This window comes from Gasterosteus aculeatus, chromosome 21 (genome assembly GCF_964276395.1).
Source record: "Gasterosteus aculeatus chromosome 21, fGasAcu3.hap1.1, whole genome shotgun sequence".
NCBI classification, from domain to species: domain Eukaryota; kingdom Metazoa; phylum Chordata; class Actinopteri; order Perciformes; family Gasterosteidae; genus Gasterosteus; species Gasterosteus aculeatus.
The window spans coordinates 17,008,790-17,029,447 of NC_135708.1; the positions used below are offsets into that span (position 1 = coordinate 17,008,790).

Below are 20,658 nucleotides of genomic sequence, written 5' to 3' on the forward strand. Positions count from 1 at the left end.
AGGATTATGAACCGCCTGTGCATGTACTGTGCTGCGGCTGGCCATTTTGCCTCAAAGTGCCCAGTAAAAGCCACCGCTCGTCAGTAGGCGGAGGGTTGCTGACGAGCGCTACATCCGGGTCCTCTCCTTCTAAGTCCTGCACCTCTCTTCCAGTACATCTCCAGTGGCTGGGATCATCTGCCTCCTGCGCCGCATTGGTTGACTCAGGAGCAGAGGGGAACTTCATTGACGAGACTTGGGCTCTAGAACAAGGGATTCCCCTCGCAGACCTGCATGACCCCACCCCCCTGTTCGCTCTTGATGGTAGCTCCCTTCCCATGGTGCAGAGAAAGACCCTACCACTCACTCTCACTGTTTCAGGAAATCATAGAGAGACTATAGACTTCCTGATTTTCCGTTCCCCCTATACTCCGGTGGTATTAGGCCACCCATGGCTAGTCCTTCATAACCCCCAGATTAACTGGGCTAACGGCTCTGTAATCTCGTGGAAACTGTCGTGTCATGTTGATTGTCTGTCCTCTGCCGTGCCCCCTGTCTCTTCTGCTGCTGTTTTTCAGGAGGAGCCAGGTGATTTGTCAGGAGTACCGGAGGAGTATCATGATTTGCGGGAGGTGTTCAGTCGTTCCCGGGCCACTTCTCTCCCCCCTCACCGCCGGTATGACTGCAGTATAGACCTTCTCCCGGGCACAACGCCCCCGCGGGGTAGACTATACTCCTTATCCGCTCCCGAACGCGAGGCGCTCGAGAGGTACCTGTCCGACTCACTCAACGCCGGCACCATCGCTCCCTCCGCGTCCCCCGCAGGGGCCGGTTTCTTCTTCGTTAGGAAGAAAGACGGTTCGTTGCGTCCTTGCATAGACTATCGGGGCTTAAATGACATCACGGTCAAGAACCGTTACCCCTTACCACTGATGTCATCAGCTTTCGAGGTGTTGCAGGGAGCTAGATTTTTCACCAAGCTTGATTTGCGCAATGCCTACCACCTTGTGCGTATAAGGGAGGGGGACGAGTGGAAGACTGCGTTTAACACTCCCCTCGGACATTTCGAATACCGGGTTCTCCCGTTCGGCTTAGTAAACGCACCCGCGGTTTTTCAAGCCTTAATCAATGACGTCCTACGGGATATGCTTAACATCTTCGTCTTCGTCTACCTCGACGATATTTTGATCTTTTCACCATCGCTCCAGGTGCACGTCCAACAGGTTCGTCGTGTCCTCCAGCGCCTTCTAGAGAACAAACTCTATGTTAAAGCCGAGAAATGTTCTTTCCACGCCTCCTCCGTCACATTTCTGGGTTCTGTCATCTCTGCCGAGGGGATTAGTATGGACCCGGCCAAGGTTCAGGCGGTCACTGACTGGCCCGTACCAGACTCCCGTGTCGCGCTACAACGTTTTCTCGGGTTTGCGAACTTTTACCGTCGCTTTATAAGAGGTTTCAGCCAAGTCGCCGCCCCCCTTACCGCGCTAACCTCAGTCAAGTCCCGTTTCAGGTGGTCAGAGTCCGCGCAGAGGGCGTTTGATGTCCTTAGGGGCCTCTTTACTACCGCGCCCATCCTCCTCACTCCTGACTGCACTAAACAATTTATAGTTGAGGTCGACGCATCCGAGGTTGGTGTCGGGGCTATACTCTCCCAGCGCTCCGTTACTGATGGTCAGATACACCCCTGCGCGTTTTTTTCCCACCGCCTATCTCCCGCTGAGCGCAATTACGATGTCGGAAACCGCGAACTACTAGCCATTCGCCTGGCTTTAGGCGAATGGCGACAATGGCTGGAGGGAGCCCACGTACCGTTTATTGTATGGACGGACCACCGAAACTTGGAGTACATCCGGGAGGCCAAGAGACTCAACGCTCGCCAAGCCCGCTGGGCTCTATTCTTCACTCGTTTTAACTTCACCATCTCGTACCGCCCGGGGTCTAAGAACATCAAGCCGGACGCGCTATCCCGTCTCTTTGACTCCTCTCCCCCGAATACCCCGGAGGAGATTGTTCCCCCGGGTCGTGTGGTCGGCATGGTCGTCTGGGGGATTGAGAAGCTGGTTAAGCGCTCTCTTGCGCGAGCCGTAACCCCTCGGAACTGCCCTAAGGGACTCCTGTTTGTCCCCGCGTCAACGCGCCGGGCGGTCCTACTGTGGGGACACTCCTCTAAATTTGCTGCCCACCCCGGCGTTCGGGGCACCCTCGCGGTAATTCGTCAGCGCTTCTGGTGGCCCTCCGTGGAACAAGACACACGTCGGTTTATTACCTCCTGTGTCACGTGCGCGCAGACCAAGGCCGGCAATTCCCCCCCAGCCGGCCTGCTCCGTCCGTTACCCATCCCCACCCGCCCTTGGTCACATTTAGCTCTCGACTTCATCACCGGGCTTCCACCCTCGGCGGGCAACACCGTAATTCTAACTGTGGTCGATCGCTTCTCTAAGTCAGCCCATTTCGTTCCGCTCGCTAAGCTCCCCTCCGCCAAGGAGACCGCCCAGATCATGGTTGATAATGTTTTTAGGTTACACGGCCTGCCGACGGATATCGTTTCGGATAGGGGCCCCCAGTTCTCTTCCCAATTCTGGAAGGAGTTCTGCCGCCTTATTGGGGCATCCGCTAGTCTGTCGTCCGGGTTCCACCCCCAAACTAACGGCCAGGCTGAGCGAACCAATCAGATCGTCGCCCGCATCCTTCGCAGCCTCACCCATCAGAACCCCTCGTCATGGTCGCAACAACTATCCTGGGCCGAATACGCCCACAATTCCCTTCCCACCGCGAGTACCGGTCTCTCGCCCTTCCACTGCTGTTTTGGCTACCAACCTCCGCTGTTTACGTCCCAAGACTCGGATTCCAACGTCCCGTCCGTACAGTCCTTTATCAGCCGTTGCAAACGCACCTGGAGGAGAGTGCGATCGGCCCTTTGTCGAGCAGGTAGACGCATGTCAGTCGCGGCCAACAGACGCAGAATCAAGAGTCCGCGTTACACTTGTGGTCAGAGGGTTTGGTTATCCACCTCTAACTTACCTCTCCGGTCAGAGTCACGGAAATTATCGAACCGTTTCATAGGACCTTTCCGTATCACTAAGGTCATTAACCCAGTCGCAGTGAAGCTCCGTCTCCCGCCTAAGTTTCGCCGTGTCCACCCTGTGTTTCATGTCTCCTGTATCAAACCCGCCATTCGCCCCCCCCCTCGTCCTGTTCGATCGCCTAGTCTTGTCGAAGACGCTCCTGCCTACAGGGTTCGCCGTATTCTCGATGTGCGCCGCCGGGGTCGCGGTCATCAATATCTCATCGACTGGGAGGGGTACGGCCCAGAGGAGAGAAGTTGGACCCCCTCCCGGGACATCCATCCCGCACTGATCGATGACTTCCTCCGGACCCGCCGACTATCCCAGGGAGCGCCTGGGGGCGCTCATTGAGAGGGGGGGTACTGTCATGACCCTGGCTTCCTTTTCCCTCCTTGTCCCCTGTCTCCCTCTTGTGGTACTCTCAGGCAAACACCCCCTGCCCTTGCTCTCTCTCTCCCCTCATTATCCCTCACAGCTGATTCCCCTCGTCCTCATCATTGTCTCACCTGAAACCTCTTCCACCTGATTTTGCCTGCTTCTTATTCCCTCCCTCTAGCCTTGTCTTGTTGTCGGATTATTCCATGAATGTAGGCACACGCGTCAGCACTCGTCTCGTCCTGTCTTGCCCTGCACCTTCACCGTCCGCGTATTTGTGACTGTGCCTTTCCAGAGTCCCCGACCGGCGCGCTCCCCCGGCAGCTCATCTGCTTTCACCTCTCTGCTGGATCCGGCTGGTAGGGAGCACCCCGGGATCCCCGAACGCTGTCCTCACGGGAGTAATCCTTATCCCCCTAAGTTCCTGATTTCCCCTGTCTGCTTTTGTTATGTTTCCGGCCAACGCCAGAGGACTTTGAGTTTATTCATTATTGAGGACTGTTTTTCCTTTTGACCATTAAAAGACTCTTTACCGCATCTCGCTCCTGGTTTCCCATCATTCCTACGTAACAATCTCCTGTTTTGACTGTCGCTAATCATTGTGCAAGTCCATCACTTCATGTCCCCCCCAGAATCCAGTAGCATTATTTTATATTTGATATCATCTATATTTAGGATTCGGTGTATGTGAAAGTTTTTAGGCCATTTGCTGGGTTTAGGTTTAAAAGTATTCAATTCATTTAAATTTGCAAAAAAAAGTATGTGTCCACAACAATAAATGACCAATGTTGACGAATATGTATTGTGATAGAAAAATATATATTTTTTGGGCTATTGGCTTGTTGGACAGGAGACACAGATGTTCCTTCATCAGGATTAAAAATATCTCAGACATACAAGGAATTTGATTGGTGCATAACATCAGACAGTAAGACAATGGACCACAAGACAGATAAGACAACATAGTGCAAGAGGAATTAAATAATAATTCAAATAAAGGTTATTAATAAATAGACATGCACGTGTAGACGTGCACCATCATCGTCTTTGGCAGGTTGAATTTCTTTAACTGCTGAGCCTTCTTGGTGATGGAGCTGATGTTCAGCTCCCACTTGAGGTCCCGGTGGTTTTGGCTGCACCGAGTCACCAGATGGTCAGACTCCCGCCTGTAGGCGGACTCCTTCCCACCACGTAACTTTGCTACCCACTACTGATTTTCCCCGTGATTGCTTCGCCTATCCTCAGATCAAGGCCCACTGTTACAGACCGCGCAGTAGCACTTCCATAACGTTAACATGATAAGTCAAGGACAGAGTCAGCGAGTAATGAAGTGTGCAACATTAAGAACAGCGCTGCACATTTCCACCTCTAACAAGGTGTTAATGGCTGTGGCGCCCAGCCATTACGTTCCTCTAGGCCAGGTTGATTTGTATATTTTAGACAAGGTCATGACTCCCTCTGAGAATCCCTCTGCTGCTGCTGTCAACATGTGTCAAGTCACTGAGACGTGATGTTCTACCGCCATCTGGTGGTCAAGGCACAGAACAAGCTGTGGCTCTAGCTCTGTAAATGTGAGGATTTACTGCTTTTTGTCATGCATGATAAAAACATTTGCTGTTGGCTCATAAAACACGACCTCAGAAATAATACATTGGCCCTGGGAAATTAAGATGCTTACTATCCACCTGCAATGAATAAAATAAGTAAGTTGAAGCCTTATTGAGCGTTGTAGCGGTCTCTTCCATTCAAGCCAGTAGCTTTATTAGCTTTAAAGTTTATCGCCTGCAACTACAGCCGAGGTAACGCTCTTATTAACGCTTTTAATGAATGAACCGCAAAGTTAAATCAAAATACAGATTTATTTGTGCTTAAAAGAACATCAGATCATTTCTAAGGATAGGGAGGGCCAATAAGACATAGAAAAACAATAGTAATAAGACACATGTTTCAGGGCTACAGATGATACAGAAAAAGACATTGACTGTGTTACCTTCATTCATTCCTAAAGAGTAACTCCAGTAACACGTGCTGGACTTTGACAGTAACTCGATCCAAAACATTGCTACAAAGGTGGGTTATATTTTAGGTCGAGTGCTCAATAACAGTTTTCATACACGTCTGATCTTATTTTGTGTTTTGACTATTGTATATTGTATTATGCAATCGTACTGTTTTCTGACTGGTGGATTAGCGGCTCCATGTCGCTTTGAAATAATGTTAATTATCAAACCTGTTATCAAATCCATAATGCCCCACATCTGTAGCAGCGTTTAAGTGCTTATTTAAGGCGTGTTTTTCTCAGACCTGTGACTAAAATGACCAAATCATTTAACAGTGATACTGAGTTTAGGCACTGGTGTACAACAGGTCAGCAGCGAGCCGCTGTCCTGTGTCACATTTCAGTATCACACTAAATGTCAACAGACGCGTTGCTATTTGTGCACACGATGGGAGACAGTCTCATCCGAGTACACAGCTTTGGATGTCGTCTTTTACACACATCAATGCAAAAGACTTGGAACACCACCTGATTCCTCTGGCGAGCCGTCACGGTGACCTATAAACAACCGTCACAGGAGGGTCTGTCCAGGGCAGCTGATCCCATTATAGTACACAGCGACAGTTTCAGATTCTTGCATTCTGCTTGTGTCGCCTCGCTGACGTCACCGGTTCTCCACCAAGCCGGGTGTCGTACCCGGAAAGAGAAATTTAACACCAGCAGTGTTCGGTCGCCCTTTGAGGTTCGTCCTTTTTCCAGCCTGTTTACACCTCTAACGTGACCTCGGGCGGTCAGACGGGTGCTCTGTTGCACCTGTAATCACAGCCAACAGTGATGTTGTACGGGCCTGGACCCTGAACATCACCGTGGCGAGGCGGCTTCGTGGCGAGTGACAGAATGCCGGGCGCATGCTAACAGTCATTTTACCTGTCGATTCAAGAGTATAGTTTCCTGAAGCCCAAAAAACGATGACTTGCAATAGCTACCAAGTCCAAGCAACACTCTGAAACCCAAAGATATCAACTATTTACTTAATATTAATGTTTAATATTTCCCTTTCTAAATTTTTAAAATTAGTCAAACTACCAATCAATAATTTATATAGTTTCAGATTTTTCTTTCAGTTAATAAACTCGTGTTTGCAGCTCCTCATTGCAACGCATTCTTTCCTTAAATATGTCCCTGTGCCACAGTAACACAAACATATCGTTTTAAGGGAAACGATCACTGCTTTTAAGGCAACACACAAAATCAATAACGTCGAGTTCATAACTGTGCGCTAACAGAGTAACAAACGTCGCAGCGCGACAAAAGCAATTTACAGTTTGGTCACAAAAAAATGGGAATCACTGAAAAAAAGCGATTCCCCTCAACAGTCATTAAGGGAATATTAGTAACAGCTTAGTAGTGCAGTTCTGCCGTTAACATGAGACTGAGGAGTGCACACGTCGGGTTCGGGTTTGGTGACGGCCACAGCTTGTGCCGCCTCGCTTTGGGTCCAATCAAACCCCTCCCGTCACACAACCCTCTAGACATTTTACCAACAACGTCTTCAAAACCGAAGAAACAACTTCAACAGGTCAGTGTACACTTTTGACAGTGCAGAAGAAAAACAAAGAAAAGTGTGTTTATGTGGTTAAGGCCTGTGGTATCGTCACAGTGAGAATCCTAAAGAACGAACACGACTAAAATACACAGTAACATGTCTGATTCAACAAATAAATAGGTCGCACTGGCTTATACATTCACGGAAGTGTGTCAGTCACCCCTTTCCTTCTCTTGGTTGAGATGGTCCATCAGCCAAGAGGGTTCTTCTAATCTACAATAAAAACAGCATTATTAGAAAGGCTCGGTTACATGAATACAAACTCAATTCACGCTGTTTTAGAGGTATAAAATATATAAAAATAGATAAACACATAACATGTTCAGGCTCCGGTTGGACTTTGTTAGAAGCCCAAAATATGTGTGCATCACTCACTGGAAAGCGGCTCCACCTCCGTGGTTTTGGACAAACTGAGCACAGACTTCTGTTTGGGTCGAGCCCCCAGCTCCCGTCCCTCTCTAGCTGGATTTGCGTTGTCGTCCAGGGTTTTCTTCTCCACCTCCTCCGGGTTGTAGTAGCCCCCCTCCTCTGCCACTACCTTCTCCACTTTCTCCAGCAAACGCCCCACTTGGGGATCCTCCCCGAATATGCTGTTATTAATGACAAAGTACCTTCGCTTGCACTTTTCCAGCACCCACTGCAGCTCCTTGCCCTCCCTGTGAATGTACCTCTTGATGGAAATGGTCTTCAACACCTCGGCCCAGGTGAAGACCACAATGGTGTGCTTCCACACACGCTGGCCAAAGAGGCTCACGTGCTCCTCGATGCGAGCGCGATCCACCTCCGTGAACATGCCCACGGGGATGACGAGCAGGAAGGCGTGCGGGCCCGGGGGGCAAAGAGAGGCTCCCCTCACCAACTCCTCCTTGTAGGAAGGGGGCGTATCCTGGGCCGAGAACCAGCCCGGAGTGTCCACCACGGTCACCTGCCGCTCCTGCACCTCCGTCTGTCTCTTCACGCAGAACTCGGCGGCCCGCTCCAGGTGAAACTCCTCTCGGCCTATGATGGTGTTTCCGGTCAGGCTCTTCCCGGGCCACCTCCAGCCCAGCACCACCAGGCGGACTTCCGGCAGGCGGGGAGCCGCCTCGGCTGCCGGTGCTGCCGCCCTCCTGGTCTTCTCTTCTGGTCCACGAGCATCCCGGTCTGTGGCACGTTACATGGATATATTTCAGTGTCAATAAAGGTTACTACTGTCAGTAGTCTATGAACATACAAAGTATTTTTTGTTATCAAAAATGTTTTTGCTATCAAAAAGAAGACCGGAAGCCGGAACGTAGCTTTCCAATCACGTAACGTTTATGACGCCTACGACTATGACGCACTAAAAGACAATACAGGCAATCAACTTAACGTTACTAACAGCGTAATAAGACACGGAAGTAGGTGCAATATGTATTTCTTCGTCGTGAGATAAAAACGTGTTACGTGTCACAATCCGGTTTATGAGGTGATGTTCGGCGTACTAACAGTTTGCTAACTTGGCGCTAATTTTAATAGCCACAACACATTTGAAAACTGACGCCAACATTTAGTTAACTTCTTAACAATAAAGTAACTGGCTCACCTTCCGTGTGAAGTGCTTTACTCGGCTCCATACTTTGTCTTGATCCTGGTTGAGGTTTTATTCAGGTATTATTTGTCTTTCGGAGGCTAGTTGGCCGGACTGAACACTTCCTTATACCTGCTGACAAAAGTCTGACGCGAACCGGAGCGCAAAGGCGTTTCCGTCCGTTACATCTTTCAGAATAAAAGCCTAACGGATGTGAAATAACAAAACTAAACGTGGAATTTAACAATTACACTATATGAAGTGAACTGAAACACCAAGTATCTAAAGTACTATACTGAACCAACTATACTGGGATATATGAATGTTTAAATACACATCAACCCATATGTGTAGGTATCATTTGTGAGACAAATATAATCTGAAGTCTATGTAAATAAATATTAGAAATAAAATAAGAGAATATAGGATACTGATTTATTATTGAATGTCTAATTAAGTAATCAAGAAAAAAATATATTTACAGGATTAATACTAATCAGACTTTATTTACAGCCAGCACAGTTAGGCTTTCTCTTATATTTTAGTTGAAAACATCACGTCATATCCATGTAGTTCTTCATTAGTGCTATGAAAGATGTGCATTATGTACATGCAAAGTAAGAAGGATCAATGTAAAGACAGGGAGATATAGTTTGTTGATTTCCACACTTCTTGATGGATATGACCTATGCAGTGACATGACAAGTCGACAGGCAGAAAGCTTATTTTTAAAACAGTAGATGCTCTTCATTTTCCCGAATAAAAAAAACAAAACGTATTATCTTGAGAGATGAATCTGGCAGAGTACATTACGGCTGATTTAATGTACTTAAGTTGCCCATGATTCCAGCATACGCATGTCGTCTTCATCTTCAACCCTTTTCTTGGTTGCTGCAAAAAGAAAGAAACAGTTAATAAGTGTGCGATTTAATTCTTATGGAACATTAATCAGGGTAAGCCTGCAACTAAATATTAATATAGGCATCCATTTCCCCCGTCGATTTGTTTTGAAAATAAAGAGCTCAACGTCATCACGTAATGCTTGTGTAGTATCTCGACTGCAGTATTTAGACGTCCAATACAGTGTTGCATTTACTTGCGCGCTGAGCGGGTTTCGCTGAAGGCAGCTTGGAGCTGGGCACGCTGGGGAGTCCACCCATACTCTTCATATTGTTCTCCAACTCCTCCTGTTCCAGCTCTGCCAGCTCTGCCAGCAGCTCATCCTAAGAAAACACACAACACAGGTGTGTTGTCATGTGCATTTTTGTAATACAAGAAATAGTTTAGGAGGCGTCATACTGAAATGCATATTTAAAAATATACGTTCAAAACAAAGTGGAGGATGGATACAATGGTAAAAAGTAAAAGTAAAAATATATCTACATCGTCGAATGCCTCGCCGAAGGGTCCGGAGATTGCCTCGCTGATTTCTCGGGCCACGTCCTGTTGCTCTGTGATGTCCTGCATCAGATCATCTATCTTGCCAATGTCCCTGAAAATAAGAGAAGATGGAGATAAAAAGGGTTTGGATTGCACAGGATTATCTACCCTGTATATGTATTAATAATTCACCCAATGCGATTTTGATGTGATTTGATTTTTTGGGGGGATAATCTAATCTCCATTCTAACGGACGGTCTTACATGTTGTCGTGGACCTTCTTCATGGCGCTGGCGGCAAAGCCCATGTTCTTCAGGACCTCTGTGTTGGTGTGAGAGTTCTCCAGAGCTTCTCTCTGAAACTCGATGGTGGAGAGCGTGCCATCAATCTGCGTGAGCTGCTGCTCCAAGCGCTTCTTCCTCTTCAGGGCCTGCAGGGCAGCTAATAAAGACCCACGCTACCGTTCATTGTTGTGATTTGACACCTTTGCTCTCCTATCAGCTATTTTGCACAGAACGGTCTAATCTGGTCCTGTGACCTCATACAATGGATAACAATGTTCTACTCCCTTTGTCTACTGAGGGAAAAAAAACGTTTGTGCACCCGGAGATGAACTTATAGTCTAATAATAATATCTAATTCATTTTAGGTCATAGGTCACGTCAGTTGTTACAAACCTGTTATACTTAAACTAAAAAAATGTCCTGTGGGTTAATTGTCGTTCTGGGTGGTATGTGTGGCCTTGAGCTTTGGGTACTTCGTTGTTTTTAACCCTTTGTTGATACAGTAACACATTCCATTGGCAAAGGTTCGCAATAGTCGCTCAATAACCAGCGCGCATAATAAAAGGCAAATAAAAACAGGCGCACGGATATTCTCGGATTCGGATAAATCCTACCTCGCTTGTTTTTCGTGCCATTCTTCTTGGCTATCATTAGTTCCTGCTCTATCTTCTTCTCCAGGTAGTCTTGTTTCTTCGTCAACATTTCTTCCGTTTCCCGGAGTTTGTGAATGGCCTCTTGGGCCGAAGGTCCTCCCCGCGACCGGTGGTGTTTGGATGAGCTCGACGAGCCGGAGCTCCCCTTGAATAACTTTGCGATTTTGCTCATTTTTCTTTTGTTTCTCGGCAGCTTTTGCTGTAAACCGCGCGGAGGTAGCTGAGGTGTTCGCTCCGCCAGGTTCAGTGTTCCTGCTTCACAATGTTTTCACGGGCGTGTGTGTGTGTGACGAGCAGACTTTCCAGCTCGACGGCTTTTCGCTTTCAATTCAAACCAGCCAGTGAACGCACCTTTCGCCGCACCTTTCATCATTACCTGAGTGACGTCACGTTAGTGACACCCGACACCTTCCACTTTTTTTTTTTACACCGAGCTGTTAGTTTTCAATGTAAATAAAAAACGCACCACCATTTAATCAAAAGTTAACCACACATATCAACTAATTTATTTCAATGAGGAAACTAAATTACAACTTTCTTTTAAAATAATGGGGGAAAAAAGCCTGCGTCACGTGGTTTCACTGCCGGGTTCATAGTTCGTGTTGACACCCGCAGACTCCCGGCGACGTAATGGCTGAAATAGACATTGGGAAGCATTGCCAGATCGATTCTTGCTGTCAGAAAGGTCCGTGTCATCGCCTACAGAATACCAAAAAGAAAAGATGTTGACCTGTGGCATTCTTCTGCCATATGCGTTGTTAGGAAACACACCGAGCGATTCTTTAGCTTTGTTAGCCTGTCGGCTAGCTAGCTAGCTAGCTAGCTAGCTGGCTTCACTATTACATAGCTCGCTACTGTAGCCATCCAGCTAGCACCAGGGTAAATCGTTATAACCATGGTCGGACATCAATCCCCGGTTATTATACAAAATAAAAATGGATGTATATAAGACTATTTGTTACAAAGCAGTTGTGTTTGTCTCTCTGCAAAGTTACGCAGCACTAGTATTATACTCACACCTCACCACCAATATCTTCTGCTCAATAAGTAAATTAGTCTAACTTATTTTTTTGTCACCTTGTTCTTCATATAGATTTCCTTCCATTTGTCTGTGACCTGTGCAGTGGGGTTTTCTGGTAAGATTTCACCAAATCCCAGTGGAAAGCGAGGTGCCAATTTAGAGGAAGAACTTTACTCTGGTCTAAAGTGATGAATTCTGTATTTCAGATTGTAAAAAAAGTATGACTTGCCTAAATACTTTTATATATTGGTCATAATTATTTAACAGTCCAATGCAAACCACGCATATCCAACAGATTTGTTTATTTAATCTGTAAAATGAGTTCTGTTTGTTTCTTACAGCCTTGAGCACAGAAGCAGAGAGGCCCATTCATGTTCAGAGGTGCACTGCGTCTTTTGATTACATATTCCTAATAATATTATTTGATAGATTATCAAAGGAACATTTTGTTTAGTTACTTTGGTACTAGCTGGGTTGTTCTCATATTTCCTGTTGCTTCTTCCAGGAGCCAGTTAAAAGGGTATCCCAGAATACTGTGGGGAGCAGCACAAGTTTCCCGTGCTCATTTCAAGACTGCACGGGAAAAGAACTGTTGCCAGTGATTTGTTCGCAGTGCGGAAAACATTTCTGTTTGGCGTGAGTTTACAGTTAATTCCCCTTTTCCTGATCCTCTTTTCATGTAAAACAAAATAACTGATGATGATCTGTGCAGGGCACATGCAGAGGAAAAGTCACGGGAAATGGTTTAATACAATATATCACTATTTTATGAATGCTTTTATAATGAAGTTCCATTTTTCTCTTGTTCTACTTACAGCCATCGTCATCAAGATGATCACAAGTGTGAGAAGTTGGAAGTCCAAAAGCCTCGGATGGCCGCCACCAAAGAGTTGGTGCAAAAGATTGTTGGTTAGTTACAACGCAGTACGTCACCGGTGGTTTCCATGACGACAAGGTTTCCTCTGTGGTTCCTTAATTGTCCACATGGGATCAGTATTAAACGCACCGCTCTCGTCTTTGCAACAACTAATGCACATCTGCTTGTATTCTTCAACCTACTGACGTTTGAATTGTGTTTGTATTACTCTCTTTGGGATACTCAGAGTCCAAGGACATATCTAAGAGTAAAGGACGCAAGGGAGCAAAGAACAGTGCAACTGCAGCTAAGGTAGCATTAATGAAACTGAAGCTGCATGCTGCAGGAGACAAGGCGCTGCCACAGGTACAATCCTATTCTATGAATTAATAGCAGTGTGATAATAACTTTTCATATTAATATTATCCTCAATTTAACCCCTATGTGTTATTTGGCGTTGATTACTTTATCCAACTGAGTAGTACTTTTTTTGGCTTTCCAGACAGAGCGAACCTATTTTCAGGTTTATCTTCCTAAAGAGTCCAAAGACTCCAGCCAACCCATGTTCTTCTGTTCCAAATGGAGTGTGGGGAAAGTGGTGGATTATGCTGCCTCGTTAGCTGGCCTCAAGAACAACAACAATGTTCTGACAGCTAAGGTAAAACATCAGTCAGTTATCTGGTCTGTTTCCCTCGTTTCTTAGGTTCCCATTTCACGTCTTCTCCATAGCTTCCACTTAAAATATGATCAAAAAGACGATTTTCAACACCAAAGCTCAAAAAGAGTTCCGTCCTTGACTACACACAGATCATGTAGGACATATACTATATGCACTGCTGGTGTGGGCAACATGAGAAGAAGTCATGTTTTCTTCCATGTGTAATTCATTTAAAAGAAATACTTATGATAACATTCATGAAAAAAAAAGCAAAGAACAGTACATATGTATGTAATAAAACAGCATTGCTCTCTCCTCTCGTAGAAGCTGCGGTTATGTCACCCTCAGACAGGTGAGGCTTTCCGGATGGACGACGCGCTGCTCTCGCTGCTGGCTCACCAGGTTTCTCCCCTGTACAACGGGGGTAATGTGATCTTAGAATACCTGGACAACGAGGGCTCGGGCCTCGAGAATGTTACTGACTACATCACACAGACATGACAATGCAAATGGGTTGTAGTTGGTTTTATCTGTATTGTTTTAGTATTTCTGTCAATAAATTCTATTTACTACAAGTTTGGATAACTTTCATTGGATAACTTTTGCAAGCAACATACGTACAGATATAAAAGGAGTTTATTATTCAAAACAATGTTTAAGGGACTTTAAATGATGCTTATCGACCCAGACATGACAATGCAAATGGGTTGTAGTTGGTTTTATCTTTATTGATTTAGTTTTTCTCTCAATAAATTCTATTTACTACAAGTTTGGATAACTTTCATTTGATAAGCAATGTACGTACAGATATAAAAGGTGTTTATCTCGTTTAAATGAATGTTTGGGGGACATTCACAACTGCTTATCGACCCAGGTGGGACTTGAACCCACAATCCCCAGCTCCGGAGGCTGATGCCTTATCCATTAGGCCACTGGGCCGTTGATGTAAGTTCCATTATTAACTAATTAGAATCTATATCGGTTACCCCACTAACTGAAACTGCGTGAAAAACACTGCTTAATTAAACATAGTTTAAATCCACCAACACATTTTGTGAAAATTGGTTAATTGCAATATGTTTTACAATACAATAATCGAAGTAAGACATCACATTTGCACATGCAAACAACACATGCAAATGATTTGATATCAGTACAAACACAATACATATTTGATATTTGTGTGCAAAGACGATAGTGGACGATATGATAATAAAAAGTATATAGATACAGATCCAGTCGAGGAAATATATATGACGTGTTTTATGCAGAAATATGCTGAATTTGCTATTCCTGCTTCAGCTGATGCGTTGCGATAAACAGTCAAGACATTTGACACAGTTCCAGTCTGAGAATTGACCGAGCAAGATTCAACCAATCACATTCGTTGTCTTCGGAATGAGCAACCAATCACGAGGGGGCATTTGTAAAAGTAGGCGTTGATATTACCCAGGCGTATATATACGAAAAGGGGCTCGGTTGCCATACAGTGGATCCCGTTGTTTTCATGAGAGTAGTTGTGTTGTTGACATAATCGACGATTTGAAGAAAAAAAAACTCGACCCGTTACGCTGAAGTATTGAGATTAGGGAGCTCGTCAGTTGCTTCTACTCTGATCGAGTCGCTTGAATAAAAAAGGCGACTTGATTTAGCCAGCACGAGCCTCTTTGTGAAATCAGGGCGAAAGGGATGCCGCTGCAGACGGACTCCGACGGACGCCAACAGCCTTTGGATTTAATCTCATCGCATTTAATCGGGAAGAGCAGTTTCTCTATAAATTTAAAAGGCCTCAGAATAACGCATCCTCGACCGAGTGCTTTTGTAAAATGCTTAAACTCGACTGCGAATTAATAGCGCGGCTGTGAAGTGAAGTGACGGGAAGCGGTAGCACAGTTAGCGCGCTAACGGCCAGCTAGCGTTAGCTGTTCGTCAACAAAGCGGGGCTCGCTAATCTCTTTGCGTCACAGCGGGACCGTGTGTGTGAAGAAGAAGAGGAAGAAGAGTTTCCACGGGTTTAACTTGTTTAACACCCACTGCATTCTGCCCGTGTGCTGAAACACAATTCTCGGTGAGTTTCCTTTTTGCCGTAACGTCGAAGAACTGAACCAGGAAGACGATTTGTCAACTTGTATCGAGCAGGGTGGGGGAGGGGCGGTGGCGCTATGACCTATGCGCGTGACCTCTAGGGGGCGCACACATATTTATCATTAAATGGACATCTGTTTCATGTTGATATATTTTTGTTTACTGGCGTGGACATCTGCGTTGTTAGGAGTCAACTGTGCATGGCAACCATTACCACGGTACCGTTAAAATATAATTTTTATATACGCACGCGGGTGCAAATGCACAAGTTGGTGCGTACACGTTTGCTCACTGCTGTTGACTCTATGCGACGGTTGACTAACTTTATGCTCTTTTTTTAAATTTATTTTTTAGACCGAACACAATGAAACTGTTGGAAAGCTCCAGCTTTGAAGCCCTCGGGTCTCGGCTGTGTGTTGAAACCGGGGAGTCTCGCATTCTTGGCAGGTAAGGACAGTAATCTATAATGTACCCATGTAATAAACAAACAGAATGTGTTGTCTGTGGGTTATAAAACATGTAATATATATATTGTATAATAAACATGTCATTTAGCTGACTTATCCAAAGCGACTTACAATAAGTGCACTTCAACCATAAGGATACAAACTCAGAAGAACAAGAAAGCTGATTATTGAAGTACAATTTAAGTGCTACAATTATTTAGTCACGGTCTAATTTAGGTCTACAAGCGCCCACTACAAATTCAAGTAGGATATTTGGACTTTTAAATATTATTTTGACACCCACTTGTTTGCATCACCCCAAAACAAGAGCCCCTGCAGTCAACCTTGACTGAAGTTTTCCATACACATTAGAAAACAATGTCTGCAGTGATGTCATGCACCACGGCTGAAGCGTGTGGGGGGGGGTCACGCGTTTACAGCCTGCGTGGTAAGTTAATAGATAGCCAGCGGTGCCCCTTTACGACATGCGGGTTATCTAAGGCCTTGGCCGCTGGGTGGTGGAGTTATGCAGCGCGGGGCTTTCTGTGTGGGCGGCGAGACCGAGCCTCTGTGCCGGCTGCAGATGCACCGACATGGTGTCCGCTCGCACCGCTCCGTGGCTATTTGGAGACTGTTGTGAAGGGTGTCGTTGGGGGACACATGAAGACGTTCGATGACACCGCATCGCAGCTGACAGAGCTGCTGGTGTTGACGGTTGCTTGGTGGATTACCGAGGCAGCAGGAGTCACAAGCTGCAGGATTTATCTAAAAATGTAACCACACTTCCAGGAGATGAACATTTTTTTATTTATTTTTTATGATTTTGAATCAAAAACAACCCAGCTGGTGTTTGGTGCTGAAATATAACATAACAGTGTCCACTAATCACTAAATACAGATGTTAACGCTGAGGTCTAAAATAACCATCAGTCACTCCCCTTTGGCGGCAGGTCAGCTGTGTCGTGGGTGGAAAACCGCGGCAGTTGTTGCCACCGTGGTATGTGCTGCCACCCCAAATGTCCCTATAATTAAGCTGGCAAGGCCAGTGAGGGTCTTTCGTTGCATAACCCCCCCCCCCCCCTCTCTTGCGTAACCCATAGGTGGGAGGAGGCAAAATAAACAACTGCACACACACACACACACCGGTCGGCTCCACTTTCATATCTGTGTACGTTGGCGTCTGAATCTTTTTGCCCAGACTTGTAGAGCTCTTTGAGCAAAAGGTTTTTATTTGCCCGCAAGGGGGAATGTTTTTATCATTTCAGTACCACATTAAAACTAAGGCTTTTTATTTTTTGACAGCGCACAGATGTATGGCAGACCACATTATTGTTGGTTTTCTATGATACTGCAGTATTATGTTTATAGTGCACCTGATTGGCCATGACTATTGTGCACTAGATGACTATTGTGCACTCTGTATTATTCATGTTGTTGTTGTTGTTTTTTCCCCCTGCAGGATGGAGAGCTACTCCTGTAAGATGGCAGGCGATGATAAGCATATGTTCAAGCAGTTCTGCCAGGAGGGGGAGCCACATGTCCTGGAGGCCCTCTCTCCCCCTCAGTCCACCAGCGCCACCAGCCCTTCACAGTGAGCCCTGCAGTCCTCGATGGACACCGGAGCCGCTAATCGGCAGTCGCATCGGTTTATTCATTACCATCTCTTTCTTCTTCTGTCCAGGCTGGGTAAGAGCAGCGAGGACGCGGAGAACCCCTTAAGTGACAAGTGTTGCAGGAAGACTCTTTTCTACCTCATCACCACGCTCAACGAGTCCTTCAGACCGGACTACGACTTCAGCGCGGCACGAGCCCACGAGTTCAGCCGGGAGCCCAGCCTCAACTGGGTCAGTGTGCTGCTCTGTGGCAGTCTCGGCCTTCTCTGGGGCGGCGGGGAGGTGTGGCATGTTTTTTTATTAAAAAGAATTCCCCGGACTACGACCTCTCTCCAGGTGGCGAATGCGGTGAACAGCAGCCTGTTCTCGGCCGTGGGAGAGGAGTTCAACTCTCTGGGGCCGGAGCTGTGGAACGCCATCGACCAGGAGATCAACCTGCAGGGCTGTGACATCTACAGGTGGGCGTGTGCATGAGCACAAACGGGCACGGGGGGGGGCAGATCCTCTGGTTTGTCCATTTCTAATCTCACGTTTTGGGTTCTTAGCTACAACCCTGATCTGGACTCTGACCCTTTTGGCGAAGAGGGGAGCCTGTGGTCCTTCAACTACTTCTTCTACAACAAGAAGCTGAAGAGGATCGTGTTCTTCACATGTCGCTCCGTCAGGTCAGCAGCCGCAGCACACTGATCGCAGAGGACTAAATGTAGGATCACAATATACACATGACGCAATTAGTAGTTTATAGAATTCAGCACGTTGGGTCAAAGCATTTAACAGATGAAAGTGTTGGAAGTAGGGGTGCACCGATCGGATATCTGACTAAATAGCTAGATCGGGGATCGGGAAAAATGAACCGATCCACGGGCCGATCCACGTTTTCTTTTTTTTCTCCTCGTCGCAGCCGGACCTACGTCATTCGTCAGCTTCACGTGCGTCGCGCATGCTAAAAGCTACATGGAGCAAGCCCCAGAGAGTCGGCTGTGTGGAGATATTTACCGCTTGCCACGCCAGCTAGTTCGTTGGCTGTTTGCATTGTCTGCAAACTAAATGTTTCGAGGGGAGGTGGTATCACGGCAAGGTACAATACTACCAATTTAATCAAGCACATCCAGAAACATCATGCTAAGGAGCACGCTGAATTCCTGCAGCTCAGCAAAAAAAAAAGGAGCAGACAATACAGCCCAGCAAACTTTGAAGGATGCATTTCAAAGACGCGAAAAGTTTCTGAAGGAAAACTTTAAAGCTTCGCCAATTACACAGAAGGTTGTCGAATTCATTGTTTTAGATGCTCAACCAATGTCAGTTATTGAAGATGAGGGCTTCCGTCGCCTACTGGAACACTTAGAGCCGAGGTACTCTCTTCCATCACGCAAGTATTTTTCCGATGCCGCACTGCCAGAACTGTACAAAGAAGTTTGCGAACACGTCTCGAAAGAGATAAAGGCTATGAGCTTTACTACCGATATATGGAGCTCTGCTGTGTGTCCAATGTCGCTTTTGAGTTTAACGGTACACTGGTTGGACTCGAGCTGTACACCACACGGTGCAATGCAACACACCAGCGATATCGGAACGGTATCAGGTATCGACAGATCCACAAAGCCCAGCGATCGGTATCGGGACTGAAAAAGTCGGATCGGTGCACCCCTAGTTGGAAGTACTGACTTATTGAAGCTGTACACCCGTTTCCACGAGATTACAGAGGTTTAATCCAACAAAAGTAGTGCGCACATCTGAGGGTGTTAAGATATTTCCTACCCGCAGCGTCTTGAGTGGCTACGGCCGCGATTGTCTGGACAATGAGCTGGACATGGAGCTGGATGACGAGGAGGAAATGGACGGCTTCACCGAGGACAGGTTGGATTATTGATTATTATTTCCATGGAGGCGATGATTCACTAGTGGTACAGATTGCTGGTGACAATGCAGTTCTTCTGTGATGGAAGACGCTATTAATTTATGATTTCCTCTCCCCTCAGGGCCCCCAGAGCTCTGTGCGTGTGAATCTCGCCGACGGACGCCTCGGCCAATGAGCATCTGAGCGTTTCATCCTCCTCGTATTTGTGTTTTTCACCCATCGTACTTTTCAAAAAAAAATTTGCTGCCTCATCCAAAAGTCATTTCACGCTTTAGACCAACGCATGTTTGAAGCCTTCTCTTCTGATTTGTATTTTGTGACGCTTTGTTCCAAGCCCATACAGCACACACAAACAAATACACACACACAAGCTCCTCTACACCTGCCACGTTTCCAAAGAGACCCTTCACGGACACTTTTGTGGAAGGTCTTCCAAAGGATGAGTGGCCAACAAAGACTGCAGGCGAGCGGAGTTTCTTTCAAATGAGAAACCACCAGCAAGGGAAACAGACAGTTTAAGATTGCTGGTGTTCCTACCTGAGAAGGGGCTGGGCTGTTTCCATGGAAACCTAGTTAAGACGGACGGACGGACTGACTGCCAGCGGAGAAGTCATCTGTTGGTTCAGTTTGCTATTTGTGTGTTTGTTGCTTTTGGTTTTTACGCGTGACAGTGATGTAACTGTGAACCCTCTTTTTGAGCACTGAGTTTTAATCTGAAAAATGCTGCATTTGTAACTGAAACTTGTTATTGAATCATATTAATACGACAGCTCATCTGTACTTTAGACCGTAGGGCAAGAAGACTAGCCACCTTGGTTGTAGCCTAGACAAGTTTTGATAAACGTCACATTGTTTCACTTACTATACAGTTCTATTCATTTTATGCCGTCTAAATTGAGTATGTTTTCACTCTGTTTAATCCCTCTAAACCCGTGTTGTCAGTGTTTCTATTTGCTTATTACCTCAGTGCAAAGGCTTCTTTGAAAAACGAATGTATAATACAATTTAGATGAGAAAATATTAGAGAAAATTGGTTTAATGTACTTATTTTTGTAGATATTAAGCTCCTTTTACGTTCCTTACAAGTGGTTAGGAGTCTTCTTGACTACGCTGTGCTTGATTTATTTGGCAAATACATTGCAGATGAGAATAAACTGTTTGAATCCTTCTTTGCTTGGATCTCTTAACTATATAATCTAAATTGTTTTAACATACTATGTTATGTTGTTGA

General features: G+C 46.0%; 4 protein-coding genes and 1 non-coding gene across 7 annotated transcripts; 2 read left to right on the forward strand and 3 right to left on the reverse strand.

Annotated features, from left to right (window-relative positions):
* Window positions 1–5,259: 5,259 nt before the first annotated feature.
* On the reverse strand, window positions 5,260–8,867 carry gimap4 (GTPase IMAP family member 4). Of its 2 annotated transcripts, XM_040166751.2 has the most exons (3): window positions 8,589–8,867; window positions 7,400–8,167; window positions 5,260–7,237 (listed from the first exon to the last, which is right to left on the reverse strand). In XM_040166751.2, exons 1-3 carry the CDS (start codon window positions 8,617–8,619, stop codon window positions 7,233–7,235), a joined length of 804 nt encoding a protein of 267 aa, XP_040022685.2. In that variant the 5' UTR covers window positions 8,620–8,867; the 3' UTR covers window positions 5,260–7,232. The 2 variants fall into 2 exon arrangements, with proteins under 2 accessions (XP_040022685.2, XP_040022684.2); XM_040166750.2 differs by lacking the exon at window positions 5,260–7,237 and having other exon boundaries at window positions 7,392–8,167; window positions 8,589–8,777.
* A 192-nt stretch (window positions 8,868–9,059) lies between these two features.
* chmp4c (charged multivesicular body protein 4C) lies at window positions 9,060–11,272 on the reverse strand. The gene is made up of 5 exons (XM_040166752.2): window positions 10,852–11,272; window positions 10,217–10,394; window positions 9,957–10,065; window positions 9,670–9,796; window positions 9,060–9,464 (listed from the first exon to the last, which is right to left on the reverse strand). Exons 1-5 carry the CDS (start codon window positions 11,060–11,062, stop codon window positions 9,403–9,405), a joined length of 687 nt encoding a protein of 228 aa, XP_040022686.1. The 5' UTR covers window positions 11,063–11,272; the 3' UTR covers window positions 9,060–9,402.
* Window positions 11,273–11,459: 187 nt separating this feature from the next.
* zfand1 (zinc finger, AN1-type domain 1) lies at window positions 11,460–14,193 on the forward strand. The gene is made up of 8 exons (XM_040166748.2): window positions 11,460–11,575; window positions 11,984–12,026; window positions 12,253–12,292; window positions 12,417–12,547; window positions 12,729–12,820; window positions 13,015–13,133; window positions 13,270–13,425; window positions 13,750–14,193. The coding sequence occupies exons 1-8, from the start codon at window positions 11,521–11,523 to the stop codon at window positions 13,924–13,926; spliced, it is 813 nt and encodes a 270-aa protein (XP_040022682.1). The 5' UTR covers window positions 11,460–11,520; the 3' UTR covers window positions 13,927–14,193.
* A 98-nt stretch (window positions 14,194–14,291) lies between these two features.
* trnar-ccg (transfer RNA arginine (anticodon CCG)) lies at window positions 14,292–14,364 on the reverse strand. Its single transcript has one exon. It is a non-coding gene; the product is annotated as a tRNA-Arg (tRNA).
* A 392-nt stretch (window positions 14,365–14,756) lies between these two features.
* Window positions 14,757–20,595, forward strand: maf1b (MAF1 homolog, negative regulator of RNA polymerase III b). 2 transcript variants are annotated; one of them, XM_040167109.2, is made up of 8 exons: window positions 14,757–15,493; window positions 15,865–15,957; window positions 17,416–17,547; window positions 17,638–17,800; window positions 17,906–18,027; window positions 18,115–18,234; window positions 19,334–19,426; window positions 19,549–20,595. In XM_040167109.2, the coding sequence occupies exons 2-8, from the start codon at window positions 15,875–15,877 to the stop codon at window positions 19,571–19,573; spliced, it is 738 nt and encodes a 245-aa protein (XP_040023043.1). In that variant the 5' UTR covers window positions 14,757–15,493; window positions 15,865–15,874; the 3' UTR covers window positions 19,574–20,595. The 2 variants fall into 2 exon arrangements, with proteins under 2 accessions (XP_040023043.1, XP_040023042.2); XM_040167108.2 differs by lacking the exon at window positions 14,757–15,493 and adding an exon at window positions 15,512–15,728.
* Window positions 20,596–20,658: the final 63 nt, after the last annotated feature.